The sequence below is a fragment of the Echinops telfairi genome, unplaced genomic scaffold (assembly GCF_000313985.2).
Source record: "Echinops telfairi isolate 266 unplaced genomic scaffold, ASM31398v2 ScPeMD7_20;HRSCAF=75, whole genome shotgun sequence".
Lineage (NCBI taxonomy): Eukaryota > Metazoa > Chordata > Mammalia > Afrosoricida > Tenrecidae > Echinops > Echinops telfairi.
Genome location: NW_022103917.1, coordinates 13,917,228 through 13,936,844, shown reverse-complemented (window position 1 = coordinate 13,936,844; position 19,617 = coordinate 13,917,228). Strand labels below are relative to the sequence as shown.

General features: G+C 42.7%; 1 protein-coding gene across 1 annotated transcript in view; it reads right to left on the bottom strand.

Moving 5' to 3' along the window:
• Window positions 1-15,760: 15,760 nt before the first annotated feature.
• Window positions 15,761-19,617, bottom strand: part of IGSF1 (immunoglobulin superfamily member 1) — a 15,851-nt gene continuing 11,994 nt past the window's right edge. The window contains exons 13-19 of the mRNA XM_045288377.1: window positions 19,218-19,505; window positions 18,133-18,420; window positions 17,657-17,944; window positions 17,199-17,486; window positions 16,808-17,086; window positions 16,317-16,440; window positions 15,761-16,147 (exon numbers count right to left, since the gene is read on the bottom strand). Coding sequence (XP_045144312.1) covers window positions 16,012-16,147; window positions 16,317-16,440; window positions 16,808-17,086; window positions 17,199-17,486; window positions 17,657-17,944; window positions 18,133-18,420; window positions 19,218-19,505 — 1,691 coding nt within the window. The 3' untranslated portion in view covers window positions 15,761-16,011. The remainder of the gene's footprint in view (window positions 16,148-16,316; window positions 16,441-16,807; window positions 17,087-17,198; window positions 17,487-17,656; window positions 17,945-18,132; window positions 18,421-19,217; window positions 19,506-19,617) is intronic.

The window sequence follows — 19,617 nt, the reverse complement described above, 5'->3', positions numbered from 1 at the left end:
TCAATGTATCCTTCCTATCTAATAGTTAGCGTCAACTCTGTGACAGTGAGCTGTTTGTTTTTCAATCTATGTGTTAGGCATTCAAGTTCCCATATTCCGGCCTGTGGTTACAGTGAAGAGCACAGCTGAGGAGAATGGGACAGAACCAAAAGCAGCACCGTGGTTTCGTAGGGCCAGGGTGAATGGAAAGTCATCTCAACTCAGAAGAAACTGTGCTTTTCATCTTACCCCAAATTGCAAGACACAAAATCCCCTTTGGTAATTCTGCTTCCATGAGAACTGCAGCACCTAGTCTTGGAAGAAGGAGTGCTGAGCAGGAAGAAATGTTATGGGTTTCCCATCTTCCTCTTAGTCCAACTCCCATACATCATTTTCCTTGGATCCAGTGCTATTGAGCTAGAGATGGATGTCAGGAACTCCTTGCCCAATTATCTTAGAACTCATCCAAAGAAAAACTATAAGCAAGCAAAGCAGCCACAACCCACATGGAACTTCTAAAACCTGAATGAAGGAGCACGTTGAGTTAACCACCCTGTCTCAAACTCCTCTGAAGTGGTTTTTCAAAAAGTTCAACTGCTAACCATGTGCAGCAAACAGCTCACCCTACATATAGGAAGAGGGCACCTCCTAAGGACCTTATTAAGCATGCCCCATAATAAGTCCTGCCCTTTGGTACCAGGAGTTTTGGTAAGCAGAATCTATCTCGGAAAGCAACTGTGTGTGCACCCTCCTAACAGAACCCCGCCCATTCCAGGAAAACCTCACCTTTCCCCTCAAATTTTAATAAATAAATAAATATAAATATATGTACACACACATATATAACCTCCCTGTACCCCTGGGGAATATAAAAACCCTGAGTATTTCCCCCTACCCACTGCCCTGAGCTCAGGAAATAAGGGAAAGCATTGCATAAGCCCTGTTATTCTCCACCGGCTGGCTTTGTTCTCTAATAAACCTTTGCTCATGTGGAAACCAGGCGCCTCTCCTGTTCATTCTTGGTCAGTAGATAGCAAGACCCCCTTTTATAGGGTAGGGCTGGAGCAGTGGCATGTTGGGCAACACTATTTGATGTTACATACAGGGAGTTGTCATCACTTCCAGGTGAGCAGGACTCTCTGACAAGTTTGCCTTCTAAGAGTTCACCTTTAATACTGGTGTTAATTCAAGATACTTAATACTGGTATTAATTCAAGGTGTTTATGTTTCCAGCTTCTATTTTTTAAACTTTCCAATATGGAAGTTGGACCTTTGTCATCTGGTAAATCAAGTCCCTATCAAATCTGCTGTCTCCAGTCTATGCTGACTTAGAAACCTTATATGACAGACTAGAACTGCCCCATCAGGTTTATAAGGCTGTGAATCTATACTGAAGCGGATTGCCACATTTTTATACCTTAGAGGAGCTGGTGGGTTCGAGCTGCTAACCTTTCAGGGCTCCTTAAATCTACATTAAAGGATCCCTGGTGGCATTGTGTTTATGAGTTGGGCTCTGATCCATGAGGCCTGCCGTTCAAAACCACCAGCCGCTCCGTGTGAAAAAGATGGGGCATTCTACTCCCGTAAAGTTACAGTGTCAGAAACCCACAGCGGGGTCACCCTGAGTCACCATCAACCCGATGGCAGTGAGCTTGGTTTTGAGTGGCTCCTTGGGAGAAAGATGAAACTCTCTAGTCCCATAAACCCACACGAGCCCTTCTACCCTGCTCTATAGGGTTGCTATGAGTTGGCATCGACTTGAGGGCAGTGGGTTGAGTTAAACCTCCGTTAGAGGGCTAAAATTTTATATTCCTTATCTGACTGGACTCGAGTGTATTCAAAACTTAGATTTTCGCATGGGGGCAGGCAGGAATGAGAGTGGGGTGGAAAACATGGATAGACAACCAGCTTCTTTTAACAAAACATAAAAGCTATTTCCAGCAGAAATTCTCAGAAACACTATAGGAAATTAGTATAACTGATTGATGTGATCTCATCTAACAGAAATTGGACTTGAAGCTTTATCTCTGTAGAACAGGTGATTAGAGGCAAATGAGGGACAAGTTCCCATGGTAACCATTTGGCTATCTCAGCCCCGAAGGAGGCCTCTGAAGGGAAAGCTTTGGAAGGGATATGGGTTTTCAAAGAGAAGAAATATTGGACCTTTGTCTTTTAGGGACATATTGGAATGCTTAGGGAATGAAGGTGTTGTGGGGATGAAGTATAGAGTTTTTCTGTGAGTGTTGGAGATACATCTTAAATATTTTCCCCTGTCCATTAAAACCAGAAAGATCATTCTTTCATTTGGTTATTTCTCTTATTCTAACCTACTGTGAGGACCTGCGAGAAAGAAGCAGGGTGTCTTTGGATACAAGATGGCATGTGTGTAAGCTCGGGCGGGGTCAGGATGAAGGCAGGAACTGAGCTGAAGCAAGCCATCATGCCTAGACCCTTCCTTTCTCCCCTGAGATCTCTTCTCCTATGAACCTGTAACCAACGTTCCTTGCCCACGAGGTTTCTGGAGCCTCTTTGGGGTGGCAGTGCTTGTGCCGAGGAAGGTGCGGTGGATATCAATCTCCCTCTGCTTTCTTCCTCTTCCTTCTCTCTTAAGTTAAATCTTACAATAGCTCCTGCTATTAGTTTTCTCTAGCTAGTTTCACTTCTCCTTGGTTCCACCCGCACTCTAGCCATTCCCCCACCCCCCCACCCCCCAAAAACTCCCAAGGCTGTTGCTGCTATCTGGGGGTCCTTATCTAGGCCAACAACACCAATACCAATGAGGGACAAGGATGGACAGAGGGTGCCATCTTCTAAATCCCTGCAATGCAACAATGGGCTCCATGATCGGAAGACTGGTGTTTGGTTCTGTTGGGCATAAAGTTGCTAGAAGTTGGCATCAACTTGACTGCACTGAACAACCACGGGCATCCTCACATATGCTACCCTGCCCCACGTGTAAAATCGTCCAGCAGAGTAGACGTTTTAATCATGCCCATTTTGCCGATGATGAAACTGAAGCTCACAGTTTTCAAGTAACTTGACCCAGAGGTTATAGTCTGTAAGTGGTAGATTAGGATTTGAATCCAGGCCTCCTGACTTTGAATCTGGTTCCTTCTCTATTCATTTAGGAGAGTGTAAAGTTTGAGAACCATGTATGTTCTTGGGAGCAGAACTTGGAGCGTCGTGGGGGCCGATGAAGAAGGGGAGTGGGCATTTAAAGACTCAATACTTTTTGACTGAAACAATCCCAGGTGTTTTGAAATTTTGGAATTTCTCATCTTTTTCCACTCAGGATGATAGCAAATAATTCATCTCAGTCTTCCGCTGGAGGACACCTTGTTCCTATTACAAACGTTGCTCATTAGAATGACTTGAACCACGAATTTTCTCTGCTTGGATTCTTCATGTTCATCTTTCATTTACACATGAATGCATTCATCCATTCACTCATTCACTTATTTATTCAACTTTATTGAGTGCGCCTTAGGTTTCAGATTCTATGTAAACAGCTGAGGATCTAGCAATGATGAGGCTCTTGCTTCTACTCTTTGGTAGCTTATAGCCACCTATAGGATTCAGAGGCTTCATAGATACGAGAAATGTAGGTATAGAGTTATGGGAATTTTGATCAGAGTGGGTGATGAAGTTTTATTTTTATAGAGATCACTTTTTCTTGGCTCCCAGTTATGCTCCCCCCATCCTTATTTTTCTCCCTTCATTAGGTCCCAGAATAGCATATTCTCAAGGTCACTATAGCTCTTGTAGGGTAGTGTGGAGTCATTTTTGAGGCACAGTGGCCCCATGAGGCAGAATAGAGCTGCCCAATAGGGCTTTGTTGCCTATAATATTATGGAAGCAGATTTTCAGATATTTCTCCTGCAGAGCCAGTGAGTGGGTTCTAATTGCCAACCCTTAATTATTTGGACCACCAGAGCTCTTTACAGTATGTATAATGTATGTTTAACTATATGAATTTAGAGAGAGGAAGCTAGGTAGCTAAAAACACAGGTTGGGGATAGTCTCCTAAACCTGAGTTGTGGTGGAAAAGGAAAAGATTTACTGGAAGGAGATAGAATCTGGACTGAATGTTGAGGGATCAGTAGGAATTAGGTGGAAGAGAAAGAGATGCTGTTCTCCAGGTAGAGGAAACAGTAACATACAGAAGTGGTTGTTTTGGTCTGGAGTGCAGCGTACATGCATGAAGGCTGTAAGGTGGGGAGTGGGGGCACTTGAGTCTAGATAATGAGATAGGGAATAAAGAGTATTAAGGGCTCTGTTTGCCATGCTAGCTACATTAAGCCCAACTCTCAGAGACTAGTTTTCTGGGAAATTATCAACTAAAAGATTCACACTATGGTGTAAATGAATCAGAACAGGTATTTGCATCTTAATAAAGGACAATTTCCCAAGATCCAATTTCAGGCGTTTGCAATTAGGGAGGTGGACATTCCCACATGTCCCTCAGTTCACACACTTATGGGAAGAGGACACATCTGGTAGTTTGGGTCACAGACTGTTCCATCCAGGTTTGGGAACCTGCCACCTTTCTGAAGGTGGGGAAGGATTCTATTTTCTAGAACCCCCCCCCCACCCGCATGTCCAGTACTGGTGATGAAAATCTAGGGAGAGAGGTTGGCTTCCATGGTAACTAGTTATTTGTGCCCTATGGACATTTATTTTTGTGGACCAGAAGACAAACAGGTGTCCTGACCAGCTAGGTCAGCTGGTTTCCTCCAATAATGCTCCCTGCTATGGGGGAAATTCTCAGGTGGGGGTCAGAAACACTTTGGTTTTCATACGGGATTTACCATTTGCCACGTCTGTGACCTTGGACAAGTTATTTACACTCTCTGAGTCACAAATTCCTTGTGATGTCATATGACATAAAATAAAGAATTTAATACAGTGAACAAGCATAGGAGTACTTGATAAGAATGAGCTCTTGTGACAATATTATTCTCTTTCACATGAGTCCACTGAGGATTACTATTATTGTCATCATCATATTATTATAGCTATCATTTGCCCTTCTTATCCATGAGTTCTCCCAGGACTACTGTTGTTTACTGTTGTCAATTCCTCTAAAGCTAAGCGTGTACTAAATATTAGCATTATTATTCTTTTTCATGCCCTGTCGCCTAAAAACCTCACACTCCCACATGTTGTCATGACTATTATTATGTTCTTGTTGTCATTATTATTATGGATGGCCTTGGTGTTATTATTTCCTCTTTCCCTCCTCGCCTCATGGCTTTTCCAGGCCCTGCCACTGGAGGGAGTTCCATATCCAAGGCACCACTCCCAGGGCTCCCTTAAAAGCTGTCTTGCTGGTTTGGGGCAGCTAGAGGGAAAAGAAGAGAGACCCAAAAGACAGAAGTGAAAGGGTTCTTCTCTCTGCCTCTCACTCCGTTTCTCCCTCACACCACCCACCAGATTCTCAGTTTCCTGTGGTCCCTTCCTCCTTGGTGGAGGGATTGAAATAAGTAAGCTCATCTAGTAGATGGAGATAAGTCAACTCAAGACAAACTAGGAGTAAAGAGAAGGTGAAAGGACTAAGGGACTTGTTAGATGTGGTTGGAATACAGAAAGCTTGAGAAGGGTTGAGCGTAAGAACATCTTTTTACTAAGCCCTTACACTGTGTTAAACACATGACAACCCTACCATGCTGATAAGAGCTGAGTGCCTTTATAGTCCCCTCCTGCAGATGAAAGGACTAAGGACAGGAGAATGTACAGGACTTATTCAAGGTCATGAACTAGTAAGGGACAGTATGGGGATATGAGCTCAGGCTTCTCTCAAAAATCCTGACCCAGGGATTTTTAATTGCCACATTAGACTGCAGTTTAAAGAGAGAAAGAAGAAAAGGGGGAAAAAACACCTTGAAGTTGAGCAAGTCTGGTTAGAGGCAGTTCAAAGTCATTTCAATTCACATTTTAGTGATTGCCACAAGTTGTGTGTGTGTGTTTTATAATTTACCTCTTATAATTTTGTTTTATATTGCCTTGACTTTGTAGCCATCTCTTTTTGTTTGCAATCGGTACCATTACCACGGACAGAAACCACACCAGTTATTTTCTCTCTAATTTCTAACAGAAACGACTGCAGGAAAATAAAGCCACCATTTCTTAATCATGGACTGGATGCCAGGCACCTTGAATACATCACAGCTAATTCTGATGATATGCCATGGAATGGGGTACTATTATTGTTCATGTCCATCTGACATCAAGAGACACTGAAGCTCAGTGAGTTTTAGTGGTTTAGTCAAGGACATGCAGCTGGTGACAACATGGGGGTTCAAACTTTGGGCCCACTCAGTTCTATGTTCTCAATCATCACCATACTATTGACTGCCTTTGTACTGCTGGCCTCCAGATCCGATGAAAGAGAAATAACCCTTTGAATTAGCCTTAGGAGGACAGGTGAGGGCAGAGAGCACAGGACTATGTCTAGTGCCCATAGAAGAAAGAAGGTGGAAGGTGAACTTTTGGAAGACCAAGAAGTAGCCTCAGAGGTGCAGTCAACAAACAGCTCAGCCTGGAGTTGTCTCCGTTAGAAGGATGATTTGGGATCCACTGAAATAAAGATGTGGAGAAAGAAGTCCACTTTTTCTTTTTCTTCAAAGCTACCAGATTGAGAGACTGGGAAGAAATGTTGGAAGAAGTGTATGCAATTTGAAGGGGATGAAGAGTATGGACAAGCTCAATGCTGAATTTTCATCTCTCCTTTTTCTTCAGAAGTTTTCCATGAGAAAACGAGCGACTGGAAAATCTCCTGACAGATGTCTTGCTGGAAAACACTCAAGGAACTGCAAATTCTCCCCACCTGGTTGTCCCTTTTGTAGAATGTGTAATGTACAACCAGTGTGTAAAAAGAAGAGATTTGCTGAGTGTCGATCCTATTAGCATGCCTCAAAGTGGCCCTTGTCCACGTTGTCCCAAAGGATTGTCAGGTCTGGCGCCGGCAAGAATTGCTGGCAAGGGAGGATTCCTGTCTAGAACTTTTTTGAGACCTGCCACCATCCAGTCAGCTCTTTGTCCCCTTTGAGCCTGGCCTCAATTGGCCAGTCTCCCTCTGGTATAGCCCTAGCTGGAGTGCTAGCCAAGCTGTTGCCCTTCACACACCCCACCCGTAGACCGGTATGCTTTCTCCCTTTGCTTTGCTGCCAGGGAGAGGATTTATATCAGGATTGCTCAACTAAGAAATGGCTAGCTCTGTACAATGCGAATGCTTGCTCTCCATTACATTTTTGTTCTCTTGTAGAGTTGATCCTTAACCTTCACGTTGGGGCATCTTCGTGGAGGTTTCTACTTCTGAATCATTTGTCTTGGAATCTTAAGTTTAATACTCTATGCCTCAAAGCCTTTCAGTTGTTTGGGCTGGGCCGCCTCCACCCTCATTGACACACTGTCAATAAAGACAGGGTTTGCTTCAGAAAACATATTCTGTTTTACATGTGCACGCACTCTCATCAAATCAGAGATGGTTTTATTGTGTTGCATAGAATTCTCTGGCTTTCCTCTGATTCCAACGTGGTCATAGCGATAGCACTTTCTAAATTATTGTGCAAGTGGTGGTGTTATATATATTTAAAAAAATCATCCCCTGGAGGAAAGTGAGATTTTATTGCCACAAAACTATTGCTAACATAATCTTCCTTCCATGCATACTCCCTTTCTGCCCCTTCCATTATGGTATTAGGCAGCAGAAGAAAAGTGGAAGTAACCTGAAAATCAACAACTTTGAAATGCAGTTTCTAATGTCTTACAACCCTTTCACTCCTCTCGGTTAATACACTTTTACCAAAGAGGCGTGTCTTTGCGCACGGGCCTGGAGCAGATAGATGAGAACCTTCGCTGGAGTGACTCAGCAGCTGCAGGAGTCAGGGACTATGTTTGTGTGCTTCGAAGGGCTATTGGCGAGACAAAAGACAAAAGCTGACTAACCATAGAACAGTATCCTCAACCTTGGCAGCACATTGGAATAACCCGAGGAGATTTACACATACTGAGAAGAAGAATTTCAGAAATTTAATTTTCAGAAATTGGGCTCTAGTTTCAGAAATTCGATTTTCTTCTGCATGAGATCCAATTTGGTCATGAGGATTGCTTAAAACCTCTTCAGATTATTCTATTGTGTAGTCACCGTGCTACACAAAGCGTGGGGGGGGGGTGTACCAACAGCATGGGCATACTCTGGGAGCTTGTTAGAAATGCAGAATCTCAACTGCCACCCCAGATCTATGTAATCAGAATAGGAATTTAAGAAGGATCCACTGGTAATCCATATGCACATTTAAGTTCAAGACTAAATCTGGCCACTGACACTCTGAATTGTCTAAAATATGACATATAAAATATGACATATAAACCCTATGACCTCAATCACAGGGTGTCATGTCCACATCTGTCTAACAAAAATAAATCCACCCATTGCAGAACAGTGAGGAACAATGGTAAAAGGCCTTGCATCTACCATTGTTTCCTCCTGTCTGTCTTATAAGCTTGGAACCTTGTTGAAGGATTTTCAGGTAAGGAGGGAGGTGCCAAAATACTAAATAAAACGATGATTTTTTTCCCACAAAGCAAGGTGAATCTATAAATGCTAGCCTGGTGAGGTTGACGTACATCCCCAGCCAACCTCTAAGATGGATTATTAAAAAGATGAGTTTTGAGTCCTTAAAAAGGGACTTACTAATCACTAGGAACCAGCATGGGCTCATTAAGATTAAGTCCTGCCAGACTAAGCTCATTTCCTTTTGGATGGGGTTACAAGAGGAAGCTGCAAAAAATATTTACCTGGATTTCAGCAAGGATCTTGACAAACACTTCTGTCATGTCCTTTCAAACAAGGTAGAGAAATGGGGGCTCACTGCTGGTATGGAGAGCTAAATGTTTATTGGTTAAATGATCACATACAAAGTGTATGGATATAGCGAATCACTGCCATCTCTGAAAGACATGTGCTTTTTAATATCTGGATGAGGAAGAGATATTGTCAAAATTTGGGACAATGACCAAACTTGGAGGGAGGTTATATATATTGTACAACAGGAAATAACTATCACCATTCAGGCCTTCTTTTGGTCCTATCTTGGCATATTGATTTTATAATTGCAAAGAGTTTTCACATCTAGTATACCATTTAATTCTTAGCATAATCCGGACCTTTTAAAATATACCCACTCTTGACTTACTGACACAGTTAGGTTCCAAAGACTAGGTCGTTTTTCAAAAATCACAATTTAAAAAAAATGAAAGTAAAGGATGACCATATCAGCTCACAAAATGGAAGGTTAGTACATCATTAAATAATTGTCAAATTGTATTATTGCATAACTGCCAAAGCACTGAGAAACATGACCCAATCAAGTTGGCACATAACTTTAATCATCACAGACTGAGTTATTCTTATCTTGCACCTTGGCGTATGTTCTTAGCGCACACAGTATTTGGATAGTAATTTCTGATTATTGCTGTAAATTTGAATGATCAGATAATGAGATAGTTTTTAAGTGAGGAGTAGGTGAAAATTTGAAGCTGAAAGATTCAATAACTTGCCAAGGGGTCAAATACTTGTGACTCACTTGCTGCCAGCCAGTAGATGCTGACTCAGAGCGACCCTATAGGACAGAGTAGATCTGCCTATGTGGGTTTCCAAAGACTGTAACTACTTACTGAAGTAGAAAAGCCCTGTCTTTCTCCTGAGGGGCAGGTTTTGGTTTTGAGCTGTTGACCTTGGAGATCACAGTTCAATGAATAACCACTATGCCACCAAGACTCCTCAACTAGTTGTGAAGTTGAACATTAAAAAACAAACAAACAAAACCTCTTATTATAAAGCAAATATGAAGCTTTATATTCCAGGTCAGAAATTAACTGCTCAACCCCAGAGTAAAGGCAAAAGGTTTTGTGTTAGCTCCAAGCTTTGTATGCATCCAGACGGTTATGTCGTTGCTACATATGCCATTGAGATCTCTGTGAAGTATTAAGAGCAGTATCGGTGCCATCACATTGGAGCTTATAATTTATACTTCAGGTTGATCAGAGCATCTCTAAGGCATTATGGAAGACCCTTGGCAGATGGGTTGACACCGTGGCTCAATGGGCTCAAATATACTAACGGTTGTGAGGATGGTGCAGGACAACGAGTTGGAACTAACTCTTTAGCACCTAGCAAGCAGGCACTTGAATAAATTGGAGCTGATTTTTTTTAATAAAAGAAGACTGCGGGAAGAATTTTGTACTAGGTATATACTGTATACCAATGAGAAGCCAGAAAGTTTCTATCACTCTATTTATAAGCGATTATAGCTACCTGATCATTGAAAGGGAAACTCTTCCTCATAGATGTCAATGCTGCCAGCTCAGAAGCTTTGAGAAGATAGCAGTCAACTACTAGTTTATACAGTCCTTCTAATTCTACGATTCTTAAGGTCTAGGATTCCTTCCCCATGCCTAATGAATCCAACTTTGGAGTATCAATTGATGAATTCCCCACAAGTGACTGCTGTGGATAAGATGGAGTGATGCTCCAATTAATGATCCTGCTAAATAAGGGGCCTTTGGTCAATTTTGACACTGCCATCTGTAATGTTTTATAGGATTTTTTTCTGAAGGTCAAAGTCAACTCTAGTCTCCAGTGTGCATTCTAGCCTATGCTTTCAGGCAGATCATTAATGAGCCTATTGCATATGGTATCACAGATGGCCTTCTGAAGCACCAAGGGATTTCCCCACAGAAGTCAACCTTTGTAAGATGAGGATGCATATCAGTAACTTGAAATCATCAGCTACTCGCTCCACTCACTTTTTACCACACCCCATATAACATATGACTCTATCCAGGATCCTATAGAGTTAATGTACCCCAGGATGATATGAGAGTTCTAGCAAAGGGGTCATTCTGGAGAGCAGGGATAAGGCTAGGGGAGCCTCTTTCTTCCTCAGACCTCTGTTTACTTGCTTTCACAATCATGGGCTTTCCCTTTTCTCGATAACCCCAGAATGGAGACAATTTCATTACATTGGCTCCCACCGCAGATGGAAAACCACTTCATTTCTCTCAATGAGAGCAGTTGAAAGAATTTGGTCTACAGCAGAGAAGAGTGGCAGGGAATCCTGCAGGGGAAGGGAGAGAAAGGGACAAAGCTTGGGAATATGTACAAGTCTTCTTAAAAGTTTTGAGGTCAGCTTCCATTGGTAAGGAAGGGGAAGCTGGAAAGAAAGGGAGCTGGGCTGGATTTCAACACAATGGCTGCAGATTTGGCACTAAGTAGTGGGCAGCGAATTCCGTCTAGATGCCTCCTTCCCTTGAAAGTGCAAGATGAGGTTCTCAGAGTAGCCTGAAACAGCATAGAGTACTGATTCTAAAAACAAAAAAAACAACAAAACTTTAAGCTAGACTTCCTAGGTCGGAACCCCATCTCTACATCTTGCTAGTTGTATGGCCAAGACAGGTTTATTTAATCTCAATATCATAAATGTCTTGTAAGGGTGAGGTTGCTTAATACATGTAAAGCACTAAAACAGGGTCTGACAAAAATACTAAGTGGACTATTTAGTCAATAAAATAAAAAAGTGGGAAGGTGGTCAATTTACCAAATATTTATTGTGTACTTACTATGTTAGTTTAGTATGGGAAAGTCTGGCTTTGGAATCAGGCACAATTAAATTCCAATTCCAGCTCTGTCTTTGGTTATGAGCTGGGTGCCCTTGATCATGCTACTTAACTTCTCTGGGCTTCTGTTTTCTCATGTGTACAATGATACAGGATCTCACTGGGTGGTTCTTATAAATAAATAAGGGGCTTTTCAAAATGTGTCACATAGAGAAAGGGGCTAATGGTAACATATGACTTATATTAGATGAAATCTATCAGGACCAAATGTTAAGTCTTACAATTGAGTTAAACACTCAATTCCAAAAGGACAAGAACAAAAACACATCACATGCACAAGTAAAAGACAATTAAGGATTGAATTGGCAAGAGTGTGTGTGAAAAGGAGCTGTGGGTTTTAGTTGACCACAAGTTTCCTATGAGCCAGCAGTGTGATCTGGCTGCCCAAGAACTAATGTAATTTTAGATGGCATTAGTAGAAATGGTGAGTTGAGATCCTAGAAAATCTTCATATCACTGTATTGTGTCCTGGTCAGATTGTTACAGACTCACAGGACTCTCTCTTGCTTTCTGGCTGGACAAGCTGTCATCGGCAAACTGTCTGGAGACAGTGACCTAGAAGAAGAAGGGTTGAGAACATTGTTCATGAAGATAAAAAGAACCCAGGGAGGAAACACGAAGACAGTATTGGAAACATTTCTTCCCTTTTGATGAAAATGTTTATAGAACAAACCCCACATCTAATTTGTCAGAAGATCCTGTTGGCTCTTTCTTCGAATTATGTCAGGAACCGAACTATTTATCACTTTTTATGTTACTAACATGATTTAAGCTGCCCTCTCTTGCCTGAATTATTGGAATAGTCTCCTAGCGGATCTCTCTGTTTTCCCCTTGCCCTTAGTCTATTCACAGAGAATTCCAGATTACTGATTAAAATGGAAATCCAATCCAATCATGCCACTTCCTATCTTATTCAGAGTATAAGCATAAGACCTTGCTTTGATGGTAAGCGTTCCCCTTACCTGTCTGATCTCATCTCCTCCTCTACCTCGTGCTCACTCTGGTTGAACCAACTGGTCATTCTGGTGTCTCGGGGTCTCTGCCCCGAATCCATTTTCTTGAGCTATCTGCACAGTTTGTTCCTTCATGTCCTTCCAATCACTTTCTCAGTGAGGTCTTCCAATTATCCCTTTAAAATTGCACACACCTCCCCTAGCATACACCGCCATACCTTTTTTTTCTCTGTGCTTTATTTTAAAATAATGTATCACCATCTAATATTCTATATAATTTATCTATTGATTATATTGTCTGTTTCTCACATTGGAAAGGCAGGGAATTGTTGCTGTCTCACTCATCACTGTGTTCCTGGTGCCAGAACACTATCTGTCACATAGAAGGGAGCTAATAAGCACTAGTAGAAGAAGTAGACATACAAAGTCTATAGAAGAGCTGCAGCTGCCCTGTTTGAGCCTTTCAGAAACAGGCTAGTCAGGAACTCTGCCCTCTCCAATGCCCGTATTATGAAGGGTTACCTTTGAGATAGCCTTGCAAACAAACCTTGTCCAAACCCTGAAAGTACCACAGCATGAGATCAATTGACTCAGGGTGGATAGCTCAAATTTTTCAAATTTTTTGGACAATTATATGTTAAGAGGTAGAATTCATCTAAGTCAGAACTAGAGCTAGGGTATATGAAGGAATTACACACAGACAGATATAAGCTCAATACAACAATTATAGCTTCACAGGTTGTCTTGTGAAGTGGTGAGCTCCCATTTCTGGAGGCAAACAAGAAGGGCCTAGTTGCCAGTTCTCTTAGAACCTGCCCTTGTTAGGGAGATTGACCACAGGGGGCCTCAACAATCTTTGTAGCTTTGAGATATTTGGGCCAAAGGTCTGAGGACCTAAGGATCGGGGATAAGAGGTGGGAAGAGGATCTTGACTTTTCTTCCTGGAGTCCCAGAGACAATTTCCCCTTTCGACGGTCCATTCCATCCTAATTGAAAATCCATTTCCCAGAATTTACCTTATGCTGGGCTGATGATTAGAGGCCAGCCAGAGGTAAAAGGACTGATTCCCATGGCAACCAGGTTGAAAAACATACCATGTGGAGTATTGTCAGCAACAGGCTTCATTTGCTTTATAAATAGATATTTAATGCATTGAAATAGTTTGTGACAACTTCAGTATAGATATTTAATTCATTGAGCTAACTCTGACAGCGAGTAAGAAAGTTAAATTCCAAAGCCACTCTTTATCACCATTAATTGACAACTGCCCCCCCCCACTCTAAAGCATGTAGAACTTGGTTTTCCAAGTGAAAGAAAGGTATATGTGAGTGATTTTAGAAAGCCCACTTAACAGTCCAGTGTCACAATATTTCTCGCTATTTGTTTCTCACTGAAAGATAAGAATTTTCTTTGATTGCATGAATATCTCTGCTTAAAGCTTTTTGACACTAGGGACCCCAGGTTCAATGTCTAGATTTCACAAGAGCCTTTTGCTGTTGTGTTTGCCTCATTCTTTTTGCTTTTCTAATTCAGAGGCTTCTCTCAATTTCAGTCCTTGGCCCTCTGCTCTTACCCTCCTACTTCTCTTTTCCTTGGTGAGCAGATAAAACAATCCAGTTAACGTCTCCAACCCTGATACTAACCTTGACAATATATACTTTGGAACATCCAATTATTGGAAAGCAAAATCCTGAGACCAAGGACCAAAGACTGGTTTCTGCCAAGTGTTCAGAGTGCACAACTTGACTGAGGGTTAGCAATGCAGAGTTTGAGGGTAGAGAATGGTTTTCAATAGAAAACAGCTACTAGGTTTGGCTAAAGAAGCTCTTTTGAAGTGCATTTTTCAGAACCACCATGAAAAATTAGTATAAGCAACTGATAGAATCTTATCAACTGGAAACCAGAATGGGTCTTTGCATTTCTACATTCCAAAGAACTTAATTCCGCTAGTACTCAGAGTGTTCCATTCTGTCAAGATTAAGGCAAGTGGATGCTTTCAAAACAAATATTTGCTGGGTAAATAAGCTTTCTAATGCCAAAATATAGGAGTTGCTCTCTAAAGTTATTATAATCAGGGGTTAATAACATATTGTGTGAGAGCCTTGTACTTTACTATTTTGAACAAGTTTACCTTAAAATTGAATAGTGTAGAAGGCAAGGAACTTTGGGGTCAGCTTTAAAGGGGATTCAACCTCCTATAGGATCCATAGTTCAATTCTTCTGCGACCTTGGGCAGGTTTTAAAGAATTAGGTAAACTTCCCTCCTCAATCCAGCTTCCCTAATGTGTACTGAATTTCCATGTATGGAGCAACAGGTATGATGACCAAGGGTGAAAGTTCAGGGTCTAGGACGGTTACACTGAAGGTCCCTATTTCTAGCAGCTCACCTCATTTGCTAACTCTCTTCCTGAGATATCATCACGGGAGAGCCACTTGTGTGGGCAAAAGGGGCTTTCTTTAAGGAAAGGCAAAGTATTCAGTTTTGAATTATAAATGAACTTATACCTTATAATTGATAAGTGTGGTGATGTCTTTCAAATTCACCAGGGCTCTTCAAGAGAAAGAAGTGGCAGTGGGCTTCAGGAGAGATTTACAGCCTTGGAAACCCTATGGGGTATATTAGTCTGTGAGAAAGGGTTACTATTAGTCAGAAGTGATCCAAATGCAGTGGGTGAATTATATTTTTCTGGGTGATTACTAGGTCAAGGCCATAAAGGAAAATGTTGCCAATGTCAAAGTTTTATAGCGGGATACTCCTGATATTTGAAATCAAATATACTGTAGATTTAGAAGTAACATGAGAAAAAACATATCATTTCAATTTTTCTCCTCTGAAGGCTCAGCTTGGCCAGAATATTATTGTTCATTCATTCATTTCTTTATTTATTCATTCAATAATGATATAGAAATGCAAGAACTTTGTTCAGTGAAAATGTTTCAAACTGAATTGGGAAGTACTAATTTGGACCACCCCCCCTCCACCCCCACACCCCCCCAACCCCCGCCACCCCACTCTCCCAGCTCCCATCCTTGAGCACCTTTTTGGTCCCACTAACCCTGTGTTTTCTTGTTCATCATGGAGATCCGCTCCAACGCACCGTTCTGGCTAAGTTTCAAGTAGAGGACAGACTAATGGAAGATCACTGAAGTGAACTAGTGAATACGCAATTTATTCAGGAGAATACATCTTTAAGAGAATGGCATGCACCAGTAAATCAGTACAGTGAAGAGTTACAGAATAGGGAACCTCTCTTCAAGAAACATCTCACTCTAGGAAAGCGTTCAACTCCCAGAATCACTTTGACCCACCTCAGGGGATCAGAGGCCAAGGAGTGGTGAAATGGGCTGTCTCCCAAGGAAACCAGTAGGTTTCTGTGGGTTTTTGCAAATGAAAAGAATATTATATTAGGGCTGGCAGTTCCTCTGATGTTTCCTGAGAGATTGAGGAGGGAGAGTTAGTGGTTGTGCCCAGTTCTATTTCTTGGATACACTCTTCAAGGGCTATGGACTGGTCCCTTCCGTCTGTATCTGAGCCCCTGTGTAGAGAAAAAGTCATTACTAAGCAAACCCCAGAATCATCCCTCTGAAACAATTGCACTGTGGAACTTACTTGTTATAGGAGCATTTGGATCATTTGGTTTTTTTGTTTTTTGGTTTTTTTTCAGAAACTGAGTTCACAGAAGGAGGCTGAAATATGGCCTTTACCTGGTTCGGAGTCGGGGCCACTTCTTCCATTCAATGGCTAACACCACTCCCAAGGCTAAGACAACCACCACAATCAGGGTGCTTCGCACAATGTTACCCACAGTGCACTCCTGAGCAACAGGCCCTGTGGTGATAAAAGAACAGATACCAAGGTCACTGATGTTCAAGGGTATATGTTTCCCTTGGTTTTATTTTGCTCTTGATCAGGACTCATTTTGGGAGCCATGCATTGAGAAGGTAGAAGGGGTAGTTATGCCGAGGCAGAAGCAGCCCTCATTTTCTTATGGGCAACAGCCCTGGGAAGCATCCTGCTCACTCTCTCTAAATGAATATGAAGTCCTAACTCCTCGTCCCCCTTGGGAGAAAGACAACCAAACTGGAGTTTCTGACTCCACAGCCCCGCTCCTCTGGCTATTTGGGTTGTTCCTATAGGACTGTTTCTGAGGGCCCAGGGCTGTGATGCCAGGCCCGTGGAGGGATTGTCCCCTTACCTGCTGCCCCTACCAGCTCCAGGGTATCACTAGGCTCGGACCATATGTCAGGGTTGGCCTGGAGGCGGTAGCTGCAGCTGTAGTTCCCAATGCCTTTCCCTTCCACGTTATTGATGACAAAGTCTCCGTCCTCTGAGAATTGCTGGGGTGCATCTTCTCCATCATGTTCCAAGACAAATTCCACACCTGGAAGGGGTCCTCGGCACTGAAGAGTGATGTCCTTTCCTAGCTTGAACACAGCACTGGGCCATGCTGACAGCAAAGGTTTGGGAGGCTTATCTGTAATCGTCCAGGACAGAGAGTAAGAAGAAACCTTTAACCGAGCCCATTCCCCCTTGATGGCTAATTATTAAAAACTAGGAAAATCTCCCTGACTTCCCTAAGACCTTACCAGTCACCCAGATCTCCATGGGGTCACTGTGATTGGAAGCTGCAAAGGGAGCAGAATTCAAATAATAGACACAGCTATAGATTCCAGAATCTTCATTTCTCACCGCTGGCATCCAGAAATCAGCCCTGGAACCACTTGACCTCCGTTTCTCTAAGGGTTGTTGAGCCCCTTCCTTCACCAGTACAAATGTTGAGTCGGGAAGTTCCCCCTGGCATTGAAGCGTCATGTTTTCACCAGGAGTCACCAAGGGACCTGGCTGGGCTACCAGAGTGGGCTTCGGGAGCAAGCCTGGAGGAAATAAACTCCTAGTCAGAGTCAAGGTCCCTTTTAGTTTAGTATCTCTGAAGTCTCTGCTCCACAAATCATAAAGACCCTTGATTTGGCCTTGGAGCTCTTTGCAAAGGCTCTCCCATGATTCAAACACTTCTAAGCCACCATGCAGAGAAGTCTCCCCTTACCTGTGACTATGAGTTCCAGGGTGTTGCTAGGCTGTAGCTTGATCGGGCTCGTCCAGTCAGGGTGGTAGCAGCAGCTGTAACGCCCGGTGCTAGCACCAGATGTGTTAGTGATCAGAAATGCTCCATCATCCCTGGAGGATCCCCAGAGCGGCATTGAAGTCACGTCTCCTTCCTTCTGGAGAATGTACCCAACTCCAAGGACTGGCCCTTGGCACCAGAGAGTCACATTTTTCCCCATGGGAATCACAGAACTGGGTTCAGCATAGAGCCAGGGCTTGGGGAATGTGTCTAGGGAGAGGATAAACATGTAACATGATGAGTATAGGAAATTATCACTTATTGAATTAAGCATTTTTATTTATTTTCCTGAACATAGCCGTTGCCCTTGACCTAACCTAGCTTTCCAGGAGGGATCATTCTCCTTAACCCTGAGGCCCATTGTTTCTAGCCTAGTCCCAGGTCTTTTCTGTCCTTACCAGTTACCCAAATCATAATGGGGGTGCTGAGATGCGATGCTCTGTTTGACATGGTTGTCTCATAATAGACACAGCTGTAATTCCCAGAGTTCTCTGCTCCAACCGCGTGGAGGAGGAAGTCAACTAAGTAACCGGAGGCACTCTGGAACTGTAAGGGATCCTGGGTTCCCTCCTGCAGGAGGGCGAACCTCATACCCTGGAAGGCCCCTTGGCAACGCAGGGTCACATTCTTCCCAGGAAGCACCACAGGTCCTGGCTGAGCCAAGAGAGTGGGTTTGGGGTAGAAATCTGAAATTAAAGAGACCACAACATGAATTCCCTCCACCTGTCCACCCACCCACCCCCATATTCCACAAAGAACAACGCATCTTTATTGTAGACAATGAGAAACTACAGAGAAAACCTAAAGAAGAAAGCATAATTTTACCACTCAAAGATAAACATTTCCTATACACTTTATGTGTTTCTTTTCTATTTGCTTTTGTCTATATATGTCCTTATTGACATAGTGATAACTATTTGCATAATTGGAATTCTACTGCATGCACAGTTAAGTAATCTGATTTTATTCACTTAACTTTATATTGTACACATTTCCTGTTATGTTACAAAGCCTTTGGAAAAGACCATTTGAAATGGCTACATAATATGCAACTGACATTCAAAGTCTTTTCCCTTTCTTTGAGGGCCATTCTCCTCACCAATCTCTGACAGCCTAGCTAAAGAAAAAGTGGATATTGAGCCTAAAGCTCAAGGGCAAAGCACAAAAAGGTTCCGGAAATAGGGCAACAGGAACTTGGCTCTTGGGATTGCGACCACCTCCACGCCCCCCCTCCCTACATACAAATATCTTCCTCTCTTCTTCCCCCTGTGAATGACTCTCCCTCTCTCTTCTGTCTCTTCTTGCAGTAGTAATATGAGCAGCGGCCTTGAGTGAACTGCTTAGCATGTACCACACACTGTTCTGTGCCTGTTTGGGATGGCTCCTCTTTCTCGAATGAGCACTAACTCCCTTTCCCGACATCAGTGATTCCGCCCGCTATTGCACTGCACTGCTTATCCATGGATCCCTGCCCCCTTCTGACCTGTCACCACCAGCTCCACAGGGTCACTGGGCTCAGACCAGGTAGCAAAGTCATAATAGCGGCAGGTGTAATTTCCTCCATCACCAATTCCCACGGAAATGATCAGAAAGTGAGCTGCACTAGCCCCTGGACTTTCCCAAGACCCATCATTGGACGCGATTTCACTTCCATCTTTGTAAAGAATGAAGCTCATGTGCTGGTGGGCACTGGAGCAGTTGAAAGTCACTCGGTCGCCAAGTATGACCATGGGGCTGGCCAGCGTCTTGAAGAAGGGTTTGGGGTACAATTCTAGAAAGAAAGAAAAAAAAACCAGAATACACAGCACACGCAAAAAAAAAATTAAAAGGGAGGAAGAAAGTAAATGTAAGTGTAGGTCTCAAAAGCTACTTTGTTTTCTCAA